The following is a 22,695-nucleotide window of genomic DNA, read 5'->3' on the forward strand; positions in this document are numbered from 1 at the left end:
TTTACATACACACCCACCCACACACCCAGCCTCCCTCACATTCACATGTATGTACCTCATGTACGCACACATCTACATCCTCTATCTCAGGCTCTGTGCTGAGGGATCTGTGCACTGGAACTATTGTGTACAGTAGGACCAGCTTGGGACTGGGTCTGGTATTGATTCTGTCTCTGACATGCAGGAGTGGTCCCTGATTCAGTGAGCCCCTGGTAGGTTTTTCTGTTCCCCCCCCCCTTTCCGCTAACCTGGCCATCATTGTCTACAGGTGGTACAGCTGGACAGCACGAAGGAGGAAGAGGATGCTGTGAAGACTCCAGTCCAGACCCAGTATTATGACCTGGCTGCTCCAGAACCATCTCCCCACTCCGAGAAATCGGTGAGCCTGCCCATGTTCACAAGTGTCAATCATTTACCATTTCCCCAGCTTTATACTGACAGCATTTAACCATCAAACACACAAACAACTCCAAGGAAAAAGTGAGGACTGGAGGTGCTGGAAAAGCACAGCAGACCAGGCAGGACCCAAGGAGCAGGAGAGTCAATGTTCTGAGCATTAGCTCCTGATGAAGAGTTTATGCTTGAACCGTTGACTGTCCTGTTACTCAGATGCTGCCTGACCAGCTGGGCTTTTCCAGCATCACACCTTTTGATGCAAACAATTCCTGACCATCGCCACTTGCTGCAAAATCACATTGTTGCCTGATTATAGCCAGGACTCTGTCTGTTTGCCAATGTGTGTCTCTGCGTGTTTGTGTCTCTGTGTCTGTGTCTGTATCTTGTGTGTACCTGTATGTCTGTGTGTGTCTCTACATGTTTGTGTCTCTGTGTCTGTGTCTGTATCTTGTGTGTACCTGTATGTGTGTGTGTGTCTCTACATGTTTGTGTCTCTGTGTCTGTGTCTGTATCTTGTGTGTACCTGTATGTCTGTGTGTGTCTCTACATGTTTGTGTCTCTGTGTCTGTGTCTGTATCTTGTGTGTACCTGTATGTCTGTGTGTGTCTCTACGTGTTTGTGTCTCTGTGTATGTACCTGTGTGCGCGCGTCTTAGTTTGTCTGTGTGTCTCTGCATGTTTATGTCTCTAGGTTTGTGTGTGTGTGTGTGTGTGTGTCTGTCTTTGTTTCTGTATGTGTCTGTGTGTGTGTGTCTGTCTGTCTGTGTGTCTCTGTATGTGTCTGTGTGAGTGTTGTCTCTCTCTCTCTCTCTGACAGCGATCATTCATAATTGAGCCCTCACCACATCACCATAAATCATATCATTTGTGGCAAACCTACATTCTCTTCACTGAATGATAAATTCCTCACTGCCTCTGACCTCACATCATTTTCAGGGCTGCTCTTAAAGTCATTTATCATTCGTTTGTTCTCTCTCTCTCTCTCTCTCTCTCTCTCTGTCTATGTCTCTCTCCCTCCCCGTCTCCCACTTTCCCTCCATCTCTCTCCCCCATCTGTCTATCTCTCTCTCTCTGTCTCTCTCATTCCCTCTCTCTCGTCTGTCTCTTTCTCTGTCTCTCTCTGTCTGTCTCTTTCACTGTCTCTCTCTCTCTCCCCCCCCACCTCAATCTCTCTGTCTGTCTGTCCCACACTGTTTTCCCTCTCTCTCACACACACACTCTGTGTCTCTATCACATGCAGTCCCTGTTCTGTTTTTCCTTCCTATATTTCCTTCTCGTTCTCCCTCTGATTGTGTTTCTGTTCTGGGTCTCTCAGTATCAGACTGTGTCAAACCCACTCTCAGTTGCTCTCTATTTGGCTCTTTTCTATCTCTGTCTCCATCTCTTCTTCTCTCTCTCTCGATATCTCTCCACCTGGTGTCCTTTCTCTATATTTCCTGTTTTCCATCTCACACCCTCTCATTCTTCCTATTTCCCCCGTCCCTCCTTCACCCTGTCTTCCCCTCCATCTATCTCCCTCTCTCCTCTCCCTCTCTCAATTCTTCCCTCCTCTGTCTCTGTCTCTCCCCTCTCTCTCTCCCCCTCTCCCTCCCCCTTTCCCTCCCTCTCTCTCTACCCCTCTGTCAGTCTCTGTCTCTCTATCTTCCCCTCTCCCTCCCTCTCCCTCTCCCCCCTCCTTCTCCCTCCCTCACTCTCTCTCCCTCTCTCCCCCCTCCCTTCCTCTCCCTCTCCCCCTTCTCTCCCCCTCTCCCTCCCTCCCTTTCTCCCCCTCTCCCTCTGGTTCTCCTGTTGTCTCTAAAATGATCAAAGATTTCGAGGTGACTGAGCTCTTCCTGATGAAGGGTTTCAGACCCTAAGTGGCCTTGATTCTCCCCCTCACCCAGATTAAATTCCTAACCGACCCATTGTGGCTCCAAGGAAGTGGGTCACCTTGGGAACTGCAGCCAATCAGAAAGTTCTGAGGTTGATGATCCAGAGATTGCCAGCTGCACCCAGACCAATCCGCAGTAAAGGATCAGCTCAAGATCAGTCACCCCAGGGTCAGATACCACCCTCACCACCCCCCCCCCCCCCCACCAAGTCTGGTACCTCCCCACGGGGTCAGATACTCACCCCCACCCCACTGCCTCCTCCAACCCACCCCCCAACACAGTTCAAACAAGTAGCCCTTCTAATAAGATAACGTCTCCCAAGGTGCTGTATAGGAATGCTGCCATCACAGATATTGACCACGTAAGTAGCTGTTAGAGAACAGAGACCACACGACATACCAAAGGAATGGATTGGATGAGCTGTTTAAAGGATGAGACTGAGTGAGAGAGAGAGAGAGAGGTGGGGAGGGTCGGGGAGAGAACATGAGGCCCAAACACCAGCTTGGAGGGAATTATAATCAGAGCTGAGCAAAGGGCCAGAGTTAGAGACAGTCAGTCTCTTGGGGGGAGAGAGGATGAAGCCATGAGGGAATTTGAAAACCAGGATAACACTTTTAAAATCAGGAGGTTATGTGATCAGGAGCCAGTGTTGGTCACTGAACACATAGGCTGTTGGAGAAACAGGACCTTGTGCATTTCTGAAAACGAACAGAACTCAGATCACACCCTACCCCTGTCAGAACATTGTTTGAATAATTTTTGTTGAGCTGCCCGGAGGTGGTCCAGAATGCCAGGTTAAAAAGAATTGCACAGAAGAGTAATTCAGTCAGGACACTATGATCAATGGTCAGTTTGTATTTTGAAATCCTCCAGAAAGAGGCAGAGAAACAAAACTGGCCCAGGGACTGAGATCAATAAAAACCAACTCAACCACAGATTCTGGAAATCAGAGACAGAAACAGAAACAGAAATTGCTGGAAAAGCTCAGCAGGTCTGGCAGGATCTGTGGAGAGAAATCAGAGTTAATGTTTCAGGTCCAGTCACCCTTCCAGCAATTTCTGTTTTTGATCCAGGTATTGAGCTATCGGGGAATAATGGGTGAGGAGAGGAGAACATGATGAGGAGAGATGGAGGGAGCAAGAGAGCGTGAGTCAGACATTCAGAGGATGGCATATGAAAAGTAATATTATCAGTCTGTGTAGGAAGAGATCAGAGGTTAAAGTCAACGGGAGGATTCTAAAACTGTGCTGACATTTAACAAATTAAAAACTTGTTCCTCATCTTGTCTCACAATGTCCCACGGAGTTTCCTCTATGGTCTGTGATGTTGGTTAATCGTTGCCAGGTCTACACAGGATCATGGGGCGATGTATCTGCCTGAGCTCAGCTCCAACACAATTTACCACAACATTCATCCCACACTGAGCTTCAATTTTATCACAGTCTCTCCAAGACACCATTTTTAGATCTTCTAGAGTCCCCCACACACTGACTCTCACTGGGGTACAGGGTCCCCCACACACACTGACTCTCACTGGGGTACGGGGTCCCACACACACTGACTCTCACTGGGGTACAGGGTCCCCCACACACACTGACTCTCACTGGGGGACGGGGTCCCCCACACACACTGACTCTCACTGGGGTACAGGGTCCTCACACACACTGACTCTCACTGGGGTACAGGGTCCTCACACACACTGACTCTCACTGGGGTACAGGGTCCCACACACACACACTGATTCTCACTGGGGTACAGGGTCCCACACACACACACTGACTCTCACTGGGGTACAGGGTCCCCCACACACACTGACTCTCACTGGGGTACAGGGTCCCCCACACACACTGACTCTCACTGGGGTACAGGGCCCACACACACTGACTCTCACTGGGGTACAGGGTCCCACACACACACTGACTCTCACTGGGGTACAGGGTCCCCCACACACTGACTCTCACTGGGGTACAGGGTCCCACACACACACTGACTCTCACTGGGGTACAGGGTCCCACACACACTGACTCTCACTGGGGTACAGGGTCCCCCACACACACTGACTCTCACTGGGGTACAGGGTCCCACACACACACTGACTCTCACTGGGGTACGGGGTCACACCCACACACTGACTCTCACTGGGGTACAGGGTCCCACACACACACTGACTCTCACTGGGGTACGGGGTCACACCCACACACTGACTCTCACTGGGGTACAGGGTCCCACACACACACTGACTCTCACTGGGGTACAGGGCCCGCACACACACTGACTCTCACTGGGGTACAGGGTCCCACACACACACTGACTCTCACTGGGGTACAGGGCCCGCACACACACTGACTCTCACTGGGGTACGGGGTCCCACACACACACTGACTCTCACTGGGGTACAGGGTCCTCACACACACTGACTCTCACTGGGGTACGGGGTCACCCCCACACACACTGACTCTCACTGGGGTACGGGGCCCACACTCACACTGACTCTCACTGGGGTACGGGGTCCCCCACACACACTGACTCTCACTGGGGGACGGGGTCACACACACACACTGACTCTCACTGGGGTACAGGGTCCCACACACACACTGACTCTCACTGGGGTACAGGGTCCACACACACTGACTCTCACTGGGGGACAGGGTCACCCCCACACACTGACTCTCACTGGGGTACAGGGCCCGCACACACACTGACTCTCACTGGGGTACAGGGTCCCACACACACACTGACTCTCACTGGGGTACGGGGTCACACCCACACACTGACTCTCACTGGGGTACGGGGTCACACACACACACTGACTCTCACTGGGGTACAGGGTCCCACACACACACTGACTCTCACTGGGGTACAGGGTCCACACACACTGACTCTCACTGGGGTACAGGGTCCTCACACACACTGACTCTCACTGGGGTACAGGGCCCACACACACTGACTCTCACTGGGGTACAGGGTCCTCACACACACTGACTCTCACTGGGGTACAGGGTCACACACACACTGACTCTCACTGGGGTACGGGGTCACCCACACACACTGACTCTCACTGGGGTACGGGGTCCCACCCACACACACTGACTCTCACTGAGGTAAGGGGTCCCTCACACACACTGACTCTCACTGGGGTACAGGGTCACACACACACTGACTCTCACTGGGGTACGGGGTCACCCACACACACTGACTCTCACTGGGGTACGGGGTCCCACCCACACACACTGACTCTCACTGAGGTAAGGGGTCCCTCACACACACTGACTCTCACTGGGGTACGGGGTCCCACACACACACACTGACTCTCACTGGGGTACAGGGTCCCACACACACACTGACTCTCACTGGGGTACGGGGTCCCCCACACACACTGACTCTCACTGGGGGACGGGGTCCCCCACACACACTGACTCTCACTGGGGTACAGTCCCACAAACACACTGACTCTCACTGGGGTACAGTCCCACACACACACTGACTCTCACTGGGGTACAGGGTCCCACACACACTGACTCTCACTGGGGGACGGGGTCCTCACACACACTGACTCTCACTGGGGTACGGGGCCCACACACACACTGACTCTCACTGGGGGACGGGGTCCTCACACACACTGACTCTCACTGGGGGACGGGGTCCCACACACACTGACTCTCACTGGGGTACAGGGTCCCACACACACTGACTCTCACTGGGGTACAGGGTCCCCCACACACACTGACTCTCACTGGGGTACAGGGTCACACACACACACTGACTCTCACTGGGGTACAGGTTCCCCCTCACACACTGACTCTCACTGGGGTACAGGGTCCTCACACACACACTGACTCTCACTGGGGGACGGGGTCACCCCCACGCACTGACTCTCACTGGGGTACAGGGTCCTCACACACACTGACTCTCACTGGGGTACAGGGTCCCCCACACACACTGACTCTCAGTGGGGTACAGGGTCCCCCACACACACTGATTCTCACTGGGGTACAGGGTCCACACACACTGACTCTCACTGGGGTACAGGGTCCTCACACACACTGACTCTCACTGGGGTACAGGGTCCACACACACTGACTCTCACTGGGGTACGGGGTCACCCCCACACACTGACTCTCACTGGGGTACAGGGTCCTCACACACACTGACTCTCACTGGGGTACGGGGTCACCCCCACACACTGACTCTCACTGGGGTACAGGGTCCTCACACACACTGACTCTCACTGGGGTACAGGGTCCCACACACACACACTGACTCTCACTGGGGTACAGGGTCCCCCACACAAACTGACTCTCACTGGGGTACAGGGTCCCCCACACACACTGAATCTCACTGGGGTACAGGGTCCTCACACACACTGACTCTCACTGGGGTACAGGGTCCTCACACACACTGACTCTCACTGGGGGACGGGGTCACCCCCACACACTGACTCTCACTGGGGTACAGGGTCCCACACACACACTGACTCTCACTGGGGTATGGGGTCCCACACACACTGACTCTCACTGGGGTACGGGGTCCCACACACACTGACTCTCACTGGGGTACGGGGTCACCCCCACACACACTGACTCTCACTGGGGTACAGGGTCCCCCACACACACTGACTCTCACTGGGGTACAGGGTCCCCCACACACCCTGACTCTCACTGGGAGGACAGGTTTCTATGTCTATGAATACTTGTCCTGCTGTGTCATCTTGACAATGTGTTTGTGCGAAAAACTAGCAGGAAACCAATTTTCCCTGAATCAGTTTTATTCTGTTGTACGAATTGGAACACACTGTGTTCTACCTGCACTGGTGAGATTTTTTTCCAGATACTGTGCCCTCTTTCTGCCTCACAGAGATGTTGCTGAGGCTGCTTGTGATGGTTGTGAGTGATCTGAATGTAAGTGGGTCTGGTTATGGCGTAATCGAGTCATCATTAGACTGACTGTTCAGGGCTGCACAATGTCGCATCCACTCTCATCAGTTTCCCGAGTCCTGGTAATCAATATCACCATTCTATCATACACCTTAATGTTCTCCCAACAATGGTAACCTTTCCCAGGCATTAGAGTGAATTGATTGGAAACAGGCAGGAACTTATTTAACAGTATTGCAGGATCTTTTAGCAATGACGAAACAGCATTCAAAGTATGATTTCGTCCATTGAAAGTGTACTGTTATAGAACTGTAGTCATCACAACAAACTGACAACAGAACATGAGAAATAGCAACAGGAGAAGGCCATTCAGCCCCTCACCCCTGTCATTCAATATAATGCTAGCTACCTTCTGACTCAATGCCATTTTCCTGTCCAAAACCCACAATCCTTTTTTGAGTGGGATATCTATGAAGCTCAGCCTTGGACGTACTCAGTGACCGAGCATCCACGACGCTGTGGGCCAGTGCCTCCTGGAGTTTCATAACCCACTCAGTGAAAATACTTCTCCACGTCTCAACCCTAAACAGATGATGCCTTATCATCAATGAAATCTCTGCAGCCCGGGCAGAATCAGCCTCTCAGTGTCTACCCTGTCAAACCTTCCAGAGGTTTACTGATAGAGAACATCTCCATCTTCCGACAGTCCAGAGGCTAAACTTCATTCTGCTCACAAGATAACTCTGTCTTGTGAAGCAAATCAGTCTAGTGACCCTCACTTGCACTTTGGTTAAAGTGAGTGTATCCTTCCTTTTGTAAGAAGATTGAAATTATCCAAGGTATTCCAGGTGTGGTTCCACCAACATCCTGCAGCAATAGTCCCTTACAATTGCATTCCATTGCAGGAGACACAAACACACCACTTACCTTCCTCACTGCGAGACATACTGGGGTATCAGACAGGTGGTTCTCCCAATGCAGTCAGTTCCCCTGGAACACACCTCCTGATACAGTATTCCTTCGGGTAAACCAGAAACACAGACACCTAAGACTGGGAGAAAGAATCTTCCACAAAACAGATGGGGTCTTCCTTCTGCCTTTGAGTGTGATTCGAGTTGTTTTACCGATGGCCTGATCTTGGTTACACCTTCAGATGGAATACACTGACCTGTTCAGCTCTCCTTCCAGTTGTGAAAAGTCAGTAAAAGACAGGGCCAGGGTTAGAGTCAGAGATTTTGCAATTGTTATTTATGGACTCCTGTTGTGTTTCCTAAACTTTGGAAATGCTCTTTGAGATCCTGAGTCCAAGAAAGATGCTATATAAATTCAATCCTTTCTATAAAATTCATCCACCATAAATGCAGTGGTAGCAGTGATTACCACCTACAAGATGCACTGGAATAACTTACCCAGGTCCCTCTGATAGCATCATCCAAACCCACAACCACTTCCATCTAGAAGGACAAGGGCTGCAGCTACATGGGAACGCCACCCCCTGCAAGTTCCCCTCCAAGCCACTCACCATCCTAAATTGGAAACATGCCACCATTCCTTCAAAACATCCAAACTCCTGGAATTCCCTCCCTAAGAGCATTGTGGGTCAACCTATAGTACCTGGACTGCCACGGTTCAAGAAGGCAGCTCACCCCCACCTTCTCAAGGGGCAACTAGGGACGGCCCAGTCAGTGACCCTCCCCACCCCCACATCCTGTGAGTGAGTAAAACAGATTCCCGATAGTAGCAGCAGAGAGTGCTGAGTGGTGTGAAACTAAGGGAATGTTGGGCATTCCTAATGGGATCTGGTTTCTTTTCAGTCACACAGTAATGGTCAGATTTGAATTTGTTCATTTGTTGATGTTATAGATGAAGTGACTGTTAGTTGAGATGACTGTAATCTGGGCCTAATGCCAACTTGTATTGTATATTAGTTCACTCATTAGCAGAATGTTTACTCTTTTTAAAAAATTTCTGCACAAGTTCCATTTTTTTCAATTTTTTCCTCTGTTACTGACATTTTCTCCTCTTTCTTGTGTTTCCTTTCTTTCCTGGAATGCTCCCCCCCCCCTCTCTCTCCCCTCTCTCTTTCTCTCTTTCCCCCCTCCCCCTCTTTCTCTCTCTCACATCCCCCCCTCTCTCTCTCTCACCTCTCTCTCCCTCTCTCTCCCTCTCTCTCCCCTCTCTATCTCTCTCACTTTCCCCCCCATCTCTCTCTCTCCCCCTCTCTCTCTCCCTCCCTCTCCATCTCTCTCTTTCTTCCTCTCTCCCCCTCTCTCTCCCTCTCTCTCTCCCTCTCTCTTTATCTCTCTCTCTCCCCCCCTCTCTCTCTCCCCTCTCACCCCGCCTTTCCCCCCTCCCCCATCTGTATCTCTCTCTCCCCCCTTCCTCTCTTCCTGACTCTCTCCCCCCTTTCTGCCCCCCATCCATCTCTCTCTCCCCCTCTCTCTCTACCCCCCTCTCTCTCTCCCCCCCTCTCTCTCTACCCCCTCTCTCTCTCCCCCCCCCTCTCTCTACCCCCCTCTCTCTCTCCACCCCCACTCTCTCTCCCTCTCTCTGTCTCTCTCTGTTTCCCTCTCTCTCTGCCTCCTGTCACTCTAGACCACTCCTGGTGCCAAGGACTATGACATCCAATATGCTGAGCTTGACACAGCTGCTCTGGCCTCTTCACACGCCAGCCCTCGGACCTCCATTCACGCTGGTGGAGACCTTGTCGAGTATGCAACTATCCAGCCTAACTTACGCTAAAGCATGCCTTTGCAGGCTTTTCCCTCAGACCTATCACCTCCAGGTACACTTCTGCACTGCCCGCTCTTGTCCCTTTGTGTAATCTGCACACCCATGCACGCTGAGCTCTTTGTGAAATGCTCCCCCGCTCCAGAGGGACTCCTAGTGCATGCACTGAGTGATAGACAGGACAATCGTTACTCCCACCTAACCAGACATACCCGAATGTGTTAAAATGATGTGTCCCTAATGAACATCCTGCACCATTGCTGGCCTGGTTGTATCCCTCGTGGCATGCTGCATAACAAATGCAAGTGTTTCTATAAGTGTTTGTTCCAGGATTGTTGCAAGAATTCTATCCTTGGTTAAGGGGGTCTGGTGCAGAATGCCCGTTCCAAACTCCCCTTTCACTGAAGCATCTTGTGTGAGGGTCTCTGTCTCGGAGCAGGGTTGGTGGGGGGGGAGGGTGGGGTCAGGGAGACTCCGCCTACCCCTGAACAGGTTGTGGATGGGCAGAGAGTGCTGACACCCACGTCTCACAGACAATAAAATTAAAAGGTTTTATATGCTAGCGACACACACGTGTGCATTGAAGGAAAAGCAGCCAATCATTGCGCCCCCCTTCCCTACGGAGAGATACATTGGTGTTGGAGGCAGTCCAGAGAAGGTTCACTCACCTGACTGATAGTATTGAGGGAGTGTCTTATGAGGAGAGGTTGAGTAGATTGGGCCTGTACTTATCTCTATTTAAAAGAATGATAGATGTCCATATTGATACATACAAGATTCTTAACAGGTTTGACAGGGTAGATATAAACAAGTTGTTTCTCCATGTGACCAGAAAACATTACTGTATCTCAGAGTCAGAGGTTTCCCATTTAAGACCGAGTTATGAAGGAACATCTCCTCTGGGGGGGGGAGTGAATCTGTGGAATTCTTCAGCACAGACTCTGGGTCTATACGTATAGTCAAGGCTGAGGTGGACAGATTTTTCATTAGTAATGGGGTGAATTGAGGGTTATAGAGACAAAGCAGGAAAGTGGAGAGGATTATCAGATCCCACATGATCACCTTGAATGGTGGAAAAGACTCAATGGGCTGAATGGCCTGGCTCTTCTTCTCCTATGTTGTATGATCTTGTGGCTCAGTCTGATGGAGCAAGACTTTCATGCTGGGAAGCTGTTGACAGTGAGTGAACAATTTAATAGATTAGTGGAGATTAACCCAGGCAGTTACAAAATGAGCTGCAAATGAACAGCAATCGCATAGAGTCATAGAGATGTACAGCCTGGAAACAGACCCTTCGGTCCAACTCGTCCATGCTGACCAGATATCCCAATCCAGTCTGGTCCCATTTGCCAGCACCCGGCCCATATCCCTCCAAACCCTTCCTATTCATATATCCATCCAAATGCCTTTTAAATGTTGTAATTGTACCAGCCTCCACCACTTCCTCTGGCAGCTCATTCCATACACGTACCACCCTCTGCGTGAAAAATTTGCCCCTTAGGTCTCTTTTATATCTTTCCCCTCTCACCCTAAACCTATGCCCTCTAGTTCTGGATTTGCAGACCCCAGGGAAAGACTTTGTCTATTTATCCTATCCAATTCCCTCATGATTTTATAAACCTCTATAAGGTCACCCCTCATCCTCCGACGCTCCAGGGAAAACAGCCTCAGCCTGTTCAGCCTCTCCCTTTGACTCAAATACTCCTTTCCCAGCAACATCTTTGTAAATCTTTTCTGAACCCTTTCAGATTTCATGACATCCTTCCTACAGCAGGGAGACCAGAATTACACACACTATTCCACAAGTAGCCGAACTAACGTCCTGTATAGCCACAACACTACCTCCCAACTCCTCTACTCAGTGCAATGACCAATGAAGGAAAGCATCCCAAACACCTTCTTCACCACCGTGTCTACCTGTAATTCCACTTTCAAGGAACTATGTACCCGCACTCCAAGGTCTCTTGGTTTGGCAACACTCCATCAGAATCAGTTTAGTACAGTGTGGGGGAACTGGCTGGTTACCACATTCACTCACAGTTATACATTGCAGGTGGAACTCTGTGTCCAGTGATAGGGACCAGGACGTTGATCTTATTCCTCCCTGATTCCTGCCTCTCCTGGAAAATGAGTGATCCCCGGACACAGTTCACACTCACTGGGAAAGCTAGTCTCGCCAGAGCAAAGAGCTGAAATGTGTTTCAACATGTCACAGCAGTCTCAAAAAACAGTGTTGGGTGTGGGGGCGGTAACGGGTGCAGGGAAGATATCTGCCTCTGTTAACAGACATTCTGCTTGATAATATTCCTGTACTGTGCAGGCATCTGAACATGGCTTCAGCCAATGGGATGTTGATCTGTTAGTAATTTATACCCAGCTTTCCACTGTCAGCTCAGAGTCACTTCAAGGACGGTGAAGGACAAGGCTAGGGAGCACAGTGATAGTGGGAACAGGAAAGGTATGACTTAGTTATAGTGACAAGGATGGGGACAATTACAGAGAGCTATCACAGTGATGCTTAAAAGCAGAACCCACAGGGACCAAGAGGAGACACAAGTTTGCAAAGCAATTGACAGATGTGTGAGTAGCTGAGGCTGTGTATGACAGCTCCTGCTGAAGGGAATGCTCCTTCAGCTGCTGAGAATGGTAACACAGCAATCACATGGCACCACTCCCTCAGGTCAGCACGACTGCACAGTGCAATCCCATAACCCACCGGCACCTGTGTGACAAATGGCTGCAGGTCTCCACAGTATTCCTGGAAAGCCAGACCACAAGCCCTGTCATGGCAGAGAGCTGGAACGCAGAGAGATCGGAATTAGAACATCAAACAATACAGCACAGTAACAGGCCCTTCGGCCCTCCATGTTGTGCCAAACATGACGCCTAATTCAACTAATCTCTTCCACCTGCCTTATGTCCATAACCGAGCTGAAAATGTGTTGCTGGAAAAGCGTAGCAGACCAGGCAGCATCCAAGGAACAGGAGAATCGACGTTTCGGGCATCAGCCCTTCTTCAGGAATGAGGAAAGTGTGTCCAGCAGGCTAAAATAAAAGGTAGGGAGGAGGGACTTGGGGGAGGGGCGTTGGGAATGCGATAGATGGAAGGAGGTCAAGGTGAGGGTGATAGGCTGGAGTGGGGTGGGGGCGGAGAGGTCAGGAAGAAGATTGCAGGTTAGGAAGGCGGTGCTGAGTTCGAGGGATTTGACTGAGATAAGGTGGTGGGAGGGGAAATAAGGAAGCTGGAGAAATCTGAGCTCATCCCTTGTGGTTGGAGGGTTCCGAGGCGGAAGATGAGGCGCTCTTCCTCCAGGCATTGTGTTGCCATGGTCTGGCGATGGAGGAGTCCAAGGACCTGCATGTCCTTGGTGGAGTGGGAGGGGGAGTTGAATTGTTGAGCCACGGGGTGGTTGGGTTGGTTGGTCCGGGTGTCCCAGAGGTGTTCTCTGAAACGTTCCGCAAGTAGGCGGCCTGTCTCCCCAATATAGAGGAGGCCACATCGGGTGCAGCGGATGCAATAGATGATGTGTGTGGAGGTGCAGGTGAATTTGTGGCGGATATGGAAGGATCTCTTGGGGCCTTGGAGGGAGGTGAGGGGGGAGGTGTGGGCGCAAGTTTTGCATTTCTTGCGGTTGCAGGGAAAGGTGCTGGGAGTGGAGGTTGGGTTGGTGGGGGGTGTGGACCTGACGAGGGAGTCACGGAGTGAGTGGTCTTTTCGGAACGCTGATAGGGGAGGGGAGGGAAACATATCCCTGGTGGTGGGGTCCGTTTGGAGGTGGCGGAAATGACGGCGGATGATATGATGTATCTGGAAGTTGGTGGGGTGGTAGGTGAGGACCAGTGGGGTTCTGTCCTGGTGGCGATTGGAGGGGCGGGGCTCAAGGGCGGAGGAGCAGGAAGTGGAGGAGATGCGGTGGAGAGCATCGTCGATCGCGTCTGGGGGGAAATTGCGGTCTTTGAAGAAGGAGGCCATCTGGGTGGTACGGTTTTGGAACTGGTCCTCCTGGGAGCAGATGCAGCGGAAACGAAGGAATTGGGAATATGGGATGGGGTTTTTACAGGTGGCAGGGTGGGAGGAGGTGTAGTCTAGGTAGCTGTGGGAGTCGGTCGGTTTATAGTAAATGTCCGTGTTGATTCGGTCGCCCGAGATAGAAATGGAGAGGTCTAGGAAGGGGAGGGAGGAGTCTGAGATGGTCCAGGTAAATTTGAGGTCAGGGTGGAAGGTGTTAGTAAAATGGATGAACTGTTCAATCTCCTCATGGGAGCACGAGGCAGTGCCAATACAGTCATCGATGTAGCAGAGGAAAAGGTGGGGGGTGGTGCCAGTGTAGCTACGGAAGATGGACTGTTCCACATATCCTACGAAGAGGCAGGCATAGCTGGGGCCCATGTGGGTGCCCATGGCTACTCCTTTGGTTTGGAGGAAGTGGGAGGATTGGAAAGAGAAGTTGTTCAGGGCGAGGACCAGTTCAGTCAGTCGAAGGAGGGTGTCAGTGGAAGGGTACTGGTTGGTACGGCGGGAAAGGAAGAAGCGGAGGACTTTGAGTCCTTCGTGATAGTGGATGGAGGTGTACAGGGACTGGGTGTCCATGGTGAAGATAAGGCGTTGGGGGCCGGGGAAGCGAAAATCATGGAAGAGGTGGAGGGCGTGGGTGGTGTCCCGAACGTAGGTGGGGAGTTCTTGGACTAAGGGGGACAGGACCGTGTCGAGGTATGTAGAGATGAGTTCGGTGGGGCAGGAGCAGGCTGAGACAATGGGTCGGCCGGGGCAGTCAGGTTTGTGGATTTTGGGCAGAAGGTAGAAACGGGCGGTGCGGGGTTGTGGGACTATGAGGTTGGAGCGGGTGGATGGGAGATTCCCTGAGGTAATGAGGTTATGGATGGTCTGGGAGATGATGGTTTGGTGGTGGGAGGTGGGGTCATGGTCAAGGGGGCAGTAGGATGAGGTGTCCGTGAGCTGGCGTTTAGCCTCAGCGGTGTAAAGGTCGGTGCGCCAAACTACCACCGCGCCTCCCTTGTCTGCTGGTTTGATAGTGAGGTTGGGGTTGGGGTTGTCCTTATCCCTCGTTATTCATTTACTTACCTAAAAGTCCCTGAGGGAATCAGGGAGAACCAGCAAGGAAATGGTCAACCCCTGAGCAGCTTCTGAAGTGGAATTGAGTCACAGGAATTGAGTCTTCGGGAGAGGTACAAACTGTTCAGGAAAAGCTCTCAGGTTCAGGCTGTGGAGTTCCCTCTATAGCAGCAGGCTCATTAGGAACAGCAGGATAACTTGTGATCCAGATCATCAAATGTTACTTCAAATCAGAAAAGAAATCGATTCTTGATAGAAATGAGACAGAGAGAATGCTCAGACTTTTTAAAGTAGCCTGGAATATTTTAGGATTTCGGACTGATATCTGCAAGATCCTCAAAGGAATTCTCAGACTTTGTATCACTCAAACCACATTGAGAAAGCATTGATCTCTCACCAGCTCGCATACAGACTAATACCTAATTAAACAGTGTAAGGACCTGCAGAAACACACCCCAAACAGGATCACCCTATTGCTGCGTAATTGTCATTTCACATGTTGATCTCCCCCTTTCTGTTTCTCAGTGTTGGAGCGAATTGATTTTTTTATTCATCCATGGGAAGAGGGTGTCATTGGCTAAGCCAGCATTTATTGGCCATCCCTAATTGCCCAGAAGGCAGTTAAAGTCAATCACATTGCTGTGGGTCTGGAGTCACATGTAGGCCAGACCAGGTAAGGTTGGCATTTTCGTTCCCTAAAAGTCATTAGTATCCATACAGTGTGGAAACAGGCCCTTCGGCCCTACAAGTCCACACTGAACCTCCGCAGAAAAACCCACCCAGACCCATTCCCCAACCTATACTTACCCCTGACTCATGCACCTAACTGACACATCCCTGAACAGCATGGCCAATCCACCCCAACCTGCACATGTTTGGACTGTGGGAGGAAACCCATGCAGACACGGGGACAATGTGCAAACTCCTCACAAATAGTCACCAGATGGGTTTTTCCAACAATTGAAAATGGACACATGGCTATCATTAGACTCTTAATTCCAGATTTTACTGAGTTTAAATTACATCATCTGCTGAGGTGGGTTCCGAACCTGGGTCCCTAAAACCTTACCTGGGTTTCTGGATTAACAGTCTAGTGATAATACTACTCAGCCATTGCCCTCCATTGATTTGTAACCTTTGCCAAAGTTAAGATCAGCAATTAATTGCCTGGTCCGTTGATCTTGGGGAATCTACACAGTAGTGACTGGTTGGGTTCACAGATACAGCAGACTCCACACTAATTGTATATATGCTAAAAGAGCTGAGCTTGGCTCTGCCTCTGACTGGGAATTAGTGCAGCAGCCTCCTGTTCTGTGAATGTCTGTGGTCTGGTCAGTAAACACACTGAGAAGGTGCTGAATTCAGTACCTTGGAGAAAGGCAGCCATCAGCCACACCCACCCACCATGATTCAACCGTCACTGTGACCAGTTGGTTCTCTCTTCCTCCACTCCTCCTCACCCACACCCACCAAAAGAAAAGTGAGGAGCAGAGGGAGAAAGTGATGAGGCAAACGAGGAGGAGAAGTTTGTTGGGGATTTCCAGAGCCCAGACTATGGAAGGCATCAGACTTTATTCCTGATGAAGGGCTTTTGCCCGAAACGTCGATTTCGAAGCTACTTGGATGCTGCCTGAACTGCTGTGCTCTTCCAGCACCACTAATCCAGAATATGGAAGGCACAGCCAACTTTGGAGCAACTAAAATCGGGGGTTAACAAGAGGTCAGCAGTGAAAGAGAGCAGAGGGCTCAGCGCGTTGCTGAGCTAGAGGAACATGTACAGATACCCAGGGTGAGGTCAGGCAGGCATTGGGAAATGAAGGCAGCATTTTGAGGTTACAGCAGAACACGAGCAATCATCACCATTGTCCCAGGGAACCATTGGGCTGCTGTCTCATTGCCGAGAGATGGCTGGTGGTGAGTTTAACCTGAGGTTCACCATGTCTCAGGTGAGGGCAGAGGTTGGGAAAGCAGCACCTTCACAGTAACCTCAGCGGATACAGGTATTGAACCCACACTGTCAGCATCAGTCTCCATCACAAACCAGCCATCCAAGCTAACCGTGCAATGACCATGTGTGGAGAGTGAGTAAGAGATAGCCAGGTTACTTTAGCTTCTATTGGGTGCATTTACTGGCTTTGCAATTCCCAAAAAGTACATGTGTCTCTGTGGCATGCCTGTGGGTGTGTGTGTGGGTGTGTGTGTGTGTGTGTGTGTATGCACATGTTTGTGTGTGTATGTGTCTCTGTTCATGTCTGTGTATGTGTATATGTGTGTATGCCAGTATGTGTATATCTGTGTGTCTCTGTTGAAGCAAATTACTGTAGAAAACAACAAATCACAGCGGGTCAGACAGCATCCATGTATAATTATTTCTGTATGTGTGACCTTGTGCGTGTGTGTTTGTGTGTCTTTGTATCTGTATGTGTGTCTGTGTTTGTCCCTGTCTGCATGTGTGTATGTGTCTGTGTACGTATATATCTGCATGTCTGTGTACCTGTGTCTGTGCGTCTATGTCTGCATGTGTGTGTATACCTCTGTATGCATGTTTGTGTCTGTGTGTGTGTGTGTGTGTGTGTGAGTATCTCTGTGTGAGTGTGTCTGTGTCTGTGTGTGTGTATGAGAGAGAGAATACATGTGAACTCAGACACACGAACAGTGGATGAGGTCAGTGCTCCACTTGCTTGTGAAGACTGGAGATGAGGAAGGGTGTCACCCAGCTGGCTTCCATCCCAGTGAAGGACAGCCAGGCCACTACAACAATGTTATTGATGGATCTCTGCTGCTAGGTTTCTCAAAGTTCAACACAAATCTGATTGTGAAATGTTTTTAGACCTGTGTGTTTTTATCTCCGCAGTACAATGGGAACCGCTATGAAGAATTACCAGACGAGGATGAATACGTGAGTGGCCAGCGCGATTACCATGATGACTATTTGGAGCAACTCCACCCTATTTATAATCAGTTATCGTACAGACCGCCCGACATTCCTCGCCACCCCAACTCCTCCCACAGATACCCCCAGCCTGGGTCTCGGGCCCCTTATATTCTCCCGAAGGAACAGTATGTCTAAATGACCAGCAGTGACCATCAGCACATTGTCCAGCAACTCCAAACCCCGCCTTCAGAGACAGTGGCCAGGGAAGCTGCTTAACCCTTTGTTAACCAACAGCAATGGACGTTTTGTTTCACTCCCTGCGATGATACATGAGGTGCACACACACAGGGCACAGACGGTTTGAATGAGCTGGTTTGGAAAGGGTTAATGCCCTGACTTGGAACAGGAATGTCAAAGGGGAACACTGAGAAGGTGGAGCAGCCTGGACCCTGGTGATAGTCATAGAGTCATAGAGATGTACAGCACAGAAACAGACCCTTTGGTCCAACTCGTCCATGCTGACCAGATATCCCAAGTGCTGTCGAACTGACCTGATCAGAAATTGTTAGCCGCTCAGATACTGCTGCATGCTCCAGGGTGGGGGAATGAGGGAGGGGTGGGGTGGGTGGGGACAATGTTGGAAGTTGTTAGTGGCGTTTGATATTGTTTTTGTGCAAGTGATGGTGGGTATACAATGCTGCCGCTGCCGCTGTGTTTGATGCACTGAATCCAAGTCTTTATCTCCATTCAGGACCTTCTGCTTTGCAAGCCTGGTCTTTTGTTATCATTGCCCCTTGACCCCCCCGGCTGATCAATAACCAGCGATACTCTCTGTCAATCGTGAGCAGTGGATCCCCATTGTCCACGACCAGCCTCTTCTCTCATTGGCTGCTTATCCCCATGTTGCCATGATGGTTGACCAATGGCAGAGAGTGTTGCTTATGTGTGTGACCAGTGCGATGTCTCCTTTTGAAGGTAGATCCTCCTCCAGGATGGACCCTTCCGGACATGCGGCTTCCTGACACTTCAGACTGGGCTGGGAAATTTGCAACCCATAGCCTAGACCTGCACACCTCTTTACACAACCATACAGTACCTTTCAAATTCAGACAGTCTGTGCACAAAGGAGGGCTGGGAGTCGGAGGGTTTAACACCTTACAGATTGGGTACAGATCTAGCAGTTGTAAGAGTTCAGTCGAAAACTGAAACCTTCTACAACTTTATCCAGAAAACAAATCAATAAAAATGACACGTCTCTATCATTCATCTTGGAACTGTCTGAAGGATGGGACAGATGTGGGTGCTGGGGACTGGGTGAGGTGTTGTCTAAAGATCAAAAGGCAGAAAGGAATCGAGGAAATGAGAAACCTAGGAGTAGTAACAGCCCCTTATATAACCTGGGACATTTTTTAATCACAGAGGTTGCATAGAACCTGTCAGTTACAAGCTCCCCGAGGATAAGAGAACAAATACTTTTTCAGTTTCACTTGCTCCTGTTCTGAAGCCTCGGGTTACAGCTCCCTAAATCTAATATCTGGCCAGAGCATTGAACACATTGCCACCGAAGCTAGATGCAATTCTGCCCTCAGCCATCACTCAGCTAGGATTTGCTGGTAAGTGAGCAGGAATCCTGACTAATGTCCCCTTCCTCCCTCACGCAGGGACTCAGGCTAACTTCAGGGCCATGACTATTGGCCTCAGGTGAGGAGGAGGAGGAGGCAGTGGCCTAGTCATATTCTCACTGGACTGTTAATCCAGAGACCAGGTAATACTCTGGGGACCTGGGTTTCAATCCCCCCATGGCAGGTGGTGGAACGTGAATTCAATCAACATCTGGAATTAACAATCATGAATCGATTGTGAGAAAAACCCATCTGGTTCACTGATGTCCTTCAGGGAGGGAAACTGCCATCCTTACCTGGACGGGCTGATACATGACTCTCAACCCACAGCAATGTGGTTGGCTAGGGCAATACAGGATGGACAGGAAATGCTGGCCTAGCCTCTCATGCACCATCCCGTGAATGAATAACAAAAACGCAGAGGATCCTGCATTCACTAAAGAGTTAAGGTGGAGGCAAATATCTCTCTGCAGTTTAAAACTCAGGAGCAAATTGGACAATGTCGGAGCACTTTGAAAGAATTATTTTAGTGATGGGAGAATGCTCTGTATAGAGTTGTTGATATAATAGTTTATAGTCTAATGATCCCAACTAGATTTTTATTTTAAAGGAAGTGTCCCTTGTTATATAAAAACTAAGGATTAATTAAGAGATAATCTTGAACCAAGCTGGTAGGGAGATAGCATGTGATTGTTATAAGAACCCAGAGACTTGCATTAGTTAGAATCTGCTTCTTTTGCCTCTCCATGAGGCCAGCTCTGCTTTAGCTAAACAATGATTCCACTGTTTTTGTTTTAACAACTTGGAAATGATCATCATGAGAACCTTCACAAGGAATGCTTTTGTTTAATCCCCTTCCCATTCCCTCCCAATCTCCAAAATCCCATCCCTTTTACTCTAATAAAAATGTCAATGTTACTGTTAAACTGGGGTAGAATTTCCAATTCACCAAATTTCTCCCAAATCCTTCCAAATTTCTCCCATAATGTTGGAGTGATTCAACCCAAACCCCATCTATTCCCAGCATTGGGGTGGAATTCCAATATTCCAGGTACGTTGACTCCCTCAGAAAAATTCCAATGGACCAAATCCATTTCCTCTCCCTTTGGATGGGATTTCCAATTTCTATTGTTGCACTATGATATCTGAGGCCTGTACAGCGTAGATTACACGAAACATGTTTTTCAGGATGGAAGCACTATTTCAAATTTCAGCTTTAAGGACAGGTAAAACGACAAGGCATTTACCCAAAATATAAAATGTCTCCTGGATTCTGGCTGGGTGTTTTTTTTTCCTGTTGTAGTGCAGGTATTCGATCTTAGCTTCAAGATCTTTGAATCTCAACCACAGTAAAATCACAGAGATGGAGTGAGAATTAGAATACATGCACTCAGTCTCCAAAGGAACCAACCTTTCAGCCAGAAATTGTGTGCAGAAAATGTACTTTGTAAACATGCTCCACTGTGCATCACCGGACTGGACCAGAACCTACCGAAGAGCTAAGCACATGAATCCGCACTAAACAGCGAGAGGAGGTTTGAAAACAGTAAGGCAAGTCTGGAAAACAGGGAAAGAGCACTGGGTTATTCCTAACACCATGCCATACTATGGCACTGTACTTCTGATGGTTCAGTGACCTTTCTTTAGTCCTGAATTATGTCCTTGTGTAGTTCCATTTGCAAAAGCCAATCTGTAAACATTAGGGTCCTAGAAATCCCTAAAAATACAACCTCACACCAACAGCAGAGAATCCAGTGAGAGAGGAGATATTTAATTCTCAAACAGCTGACCGGTTTCCATGAATAACATTGATGTCGGGCCATGGACCATTGTTAGTTAAGGCCGATGTTTGAGAGGAGGATAACGTTCATCCACAATTTCCGTAACAGCTAATCCAATATTGAACTGGGTGCAGGGAGGGATGGGTATTAAAAATGAATTATTTTGATTGCAGAACATGCCGATCAGTTTCTGAACGAGACGCAGACAGATTGAAAATGAGCTCCAAAACAATCGCCTTCCATTGTTCCAGCCACGCACTTATCTTCCACATTGGCTGCGTTTTCTGTTCTGTTTCAGAGATTTACTGCTGTGCCTAGTGGGACAACATTGTACAGGCTCCATTAAAGATGAGCACAGCATCCCTACCACAAACAGGTAGAAACCAGCCCCACAACATGGTGCAGGGACTGTATTACACAGTGAGCTCACAACAGGCTCCTACCCCTGGCAATTGCTGACACACGGTGAGGTGGGGGGCGAGTCAGAGTCTCTAACACTGCCTTTATTAAACTCCCTGGGGCTTGATTCTGTCAAAAGTTCAGTAAAGTGTCCCATTTAGTGATCAAACAACAATTAGTGTTTGTATAATATTGTTATTGATCACAATTCGGTTCTGTATTGTATTATTGATCATATAACAATGTTATTGACTGAAAAGTATGTTTATTGATCACATAATGCCCTGGTTATTGATCACTTGATATAGCTTCTTTAAACACTTGGTTAAATGTTGAAAACAATTGCATTTCTCTCTTGTTTTATTCAATGTAATTGATTGGATTAATTGGAGGATCCTGTCCCTTGTTATGAGACCTGTAAAGTTCAGCAGTTCAACTCAATGTCACACGCTGTTCTCAACCTCATGTACTGCAAATGTGTTTTAATAATTTGAGTATTCAGTGTCTTTTACATTTTTTGGATGCATGTCTGCTGTAAAATGAATCCTGTATATTTTGAATGATGATTTTTTTTGTAGAAGTACAAAGACAAATCGGAACTCCTCTGTCCTTTTAATCTACATTACATTTATAATCCACATTACATTTATAATCTACATTACATTTATAATCTACATTACATTTATAATCCACATTACATTTATAATCTACATTACATTCCTTCAGAATCAGATTCCAGTAATTGCAGGCTTCAGATTTTCAGGTGCAAATGTTTGTGGTTTCATCAAACAGATGATGACAATGTGACAGTGCATATCACCAACGAATTACATCAGGAGTGCCACTGTATGCCTCCTTCCTCCTTCTGGTGGATTAGGCCGTGAAGCTTTGAGCAGGGAAGCCTGTGGTTGATCTTTCTGCCGTGTATGACCATGTCCAGACCTCATCCAGCAGCTGAGATTGAGCGGGATCTGTCACCGTGCAGAGTGCATAACAACTCTGACCATGTAGCCAGCCTCACACCATACTCACCTGAGGGATATCAGTCTGGTAGAGGCAGTTCAGACAAGGTTT

General features: G+C 49.1%; 1 protein-coding gene across 4 annotated transcripts in view; it reads left to right on the forward strand.

Annotated features, from left to right (window-relative positions):
• The window catches only part of nectin1b (nectin cell adhesion molecule 1b), a 541,045-nt gene extending 518,825 nt beyond the window's left edge, over window positions 1–22,220 (forward strand). Inside the window, exons 8-10 of one of the 4 annotated variants that reach the window (XM_072593459.1) lie at window positions 269–379; window positions 9,736–9,925; window positions 17,799–17,939. In XM_072593459.1, the coding sequence (XP_072449560.1) occupies window positions 269–379; window positions 9,736–9,882 (258 nt within the window). In that variant the 3' untranslated portion in view covers window positions 9,883–9,925; window positions 17,799–17,939. Of the gene's footprint in view, window positions 1–268; window positions 380–9,735; window positions 9,926–17,798 lie in introns of all 4 variants that reach the window. The other 3 variants (XM_072593457.1, XM_072593461.1, XM_072593460.1) reach the window with 3 other exon arrangements.
• The last annotated feature ends 475 nt before the right edge of the window (window positions 22,221–22,695 follow it).

This window comes from Chiloscyllium punctatum, chromosome 23 (assembly GCF_047496795.1).
Source record: "Chiloscyllium punctatum isolate Juve2018m chromosome 23, sChiPun1.3, whole genome shotgun sequence".
Taxonomy (NCBI): domain Eukaryota; kingdom Metazoa; phylum Chordata; class Chondrichthyes; order Orectolobiformes; family Hemiscylliidae; genus Chiloscyllium; species Chiloscyllium punctatum.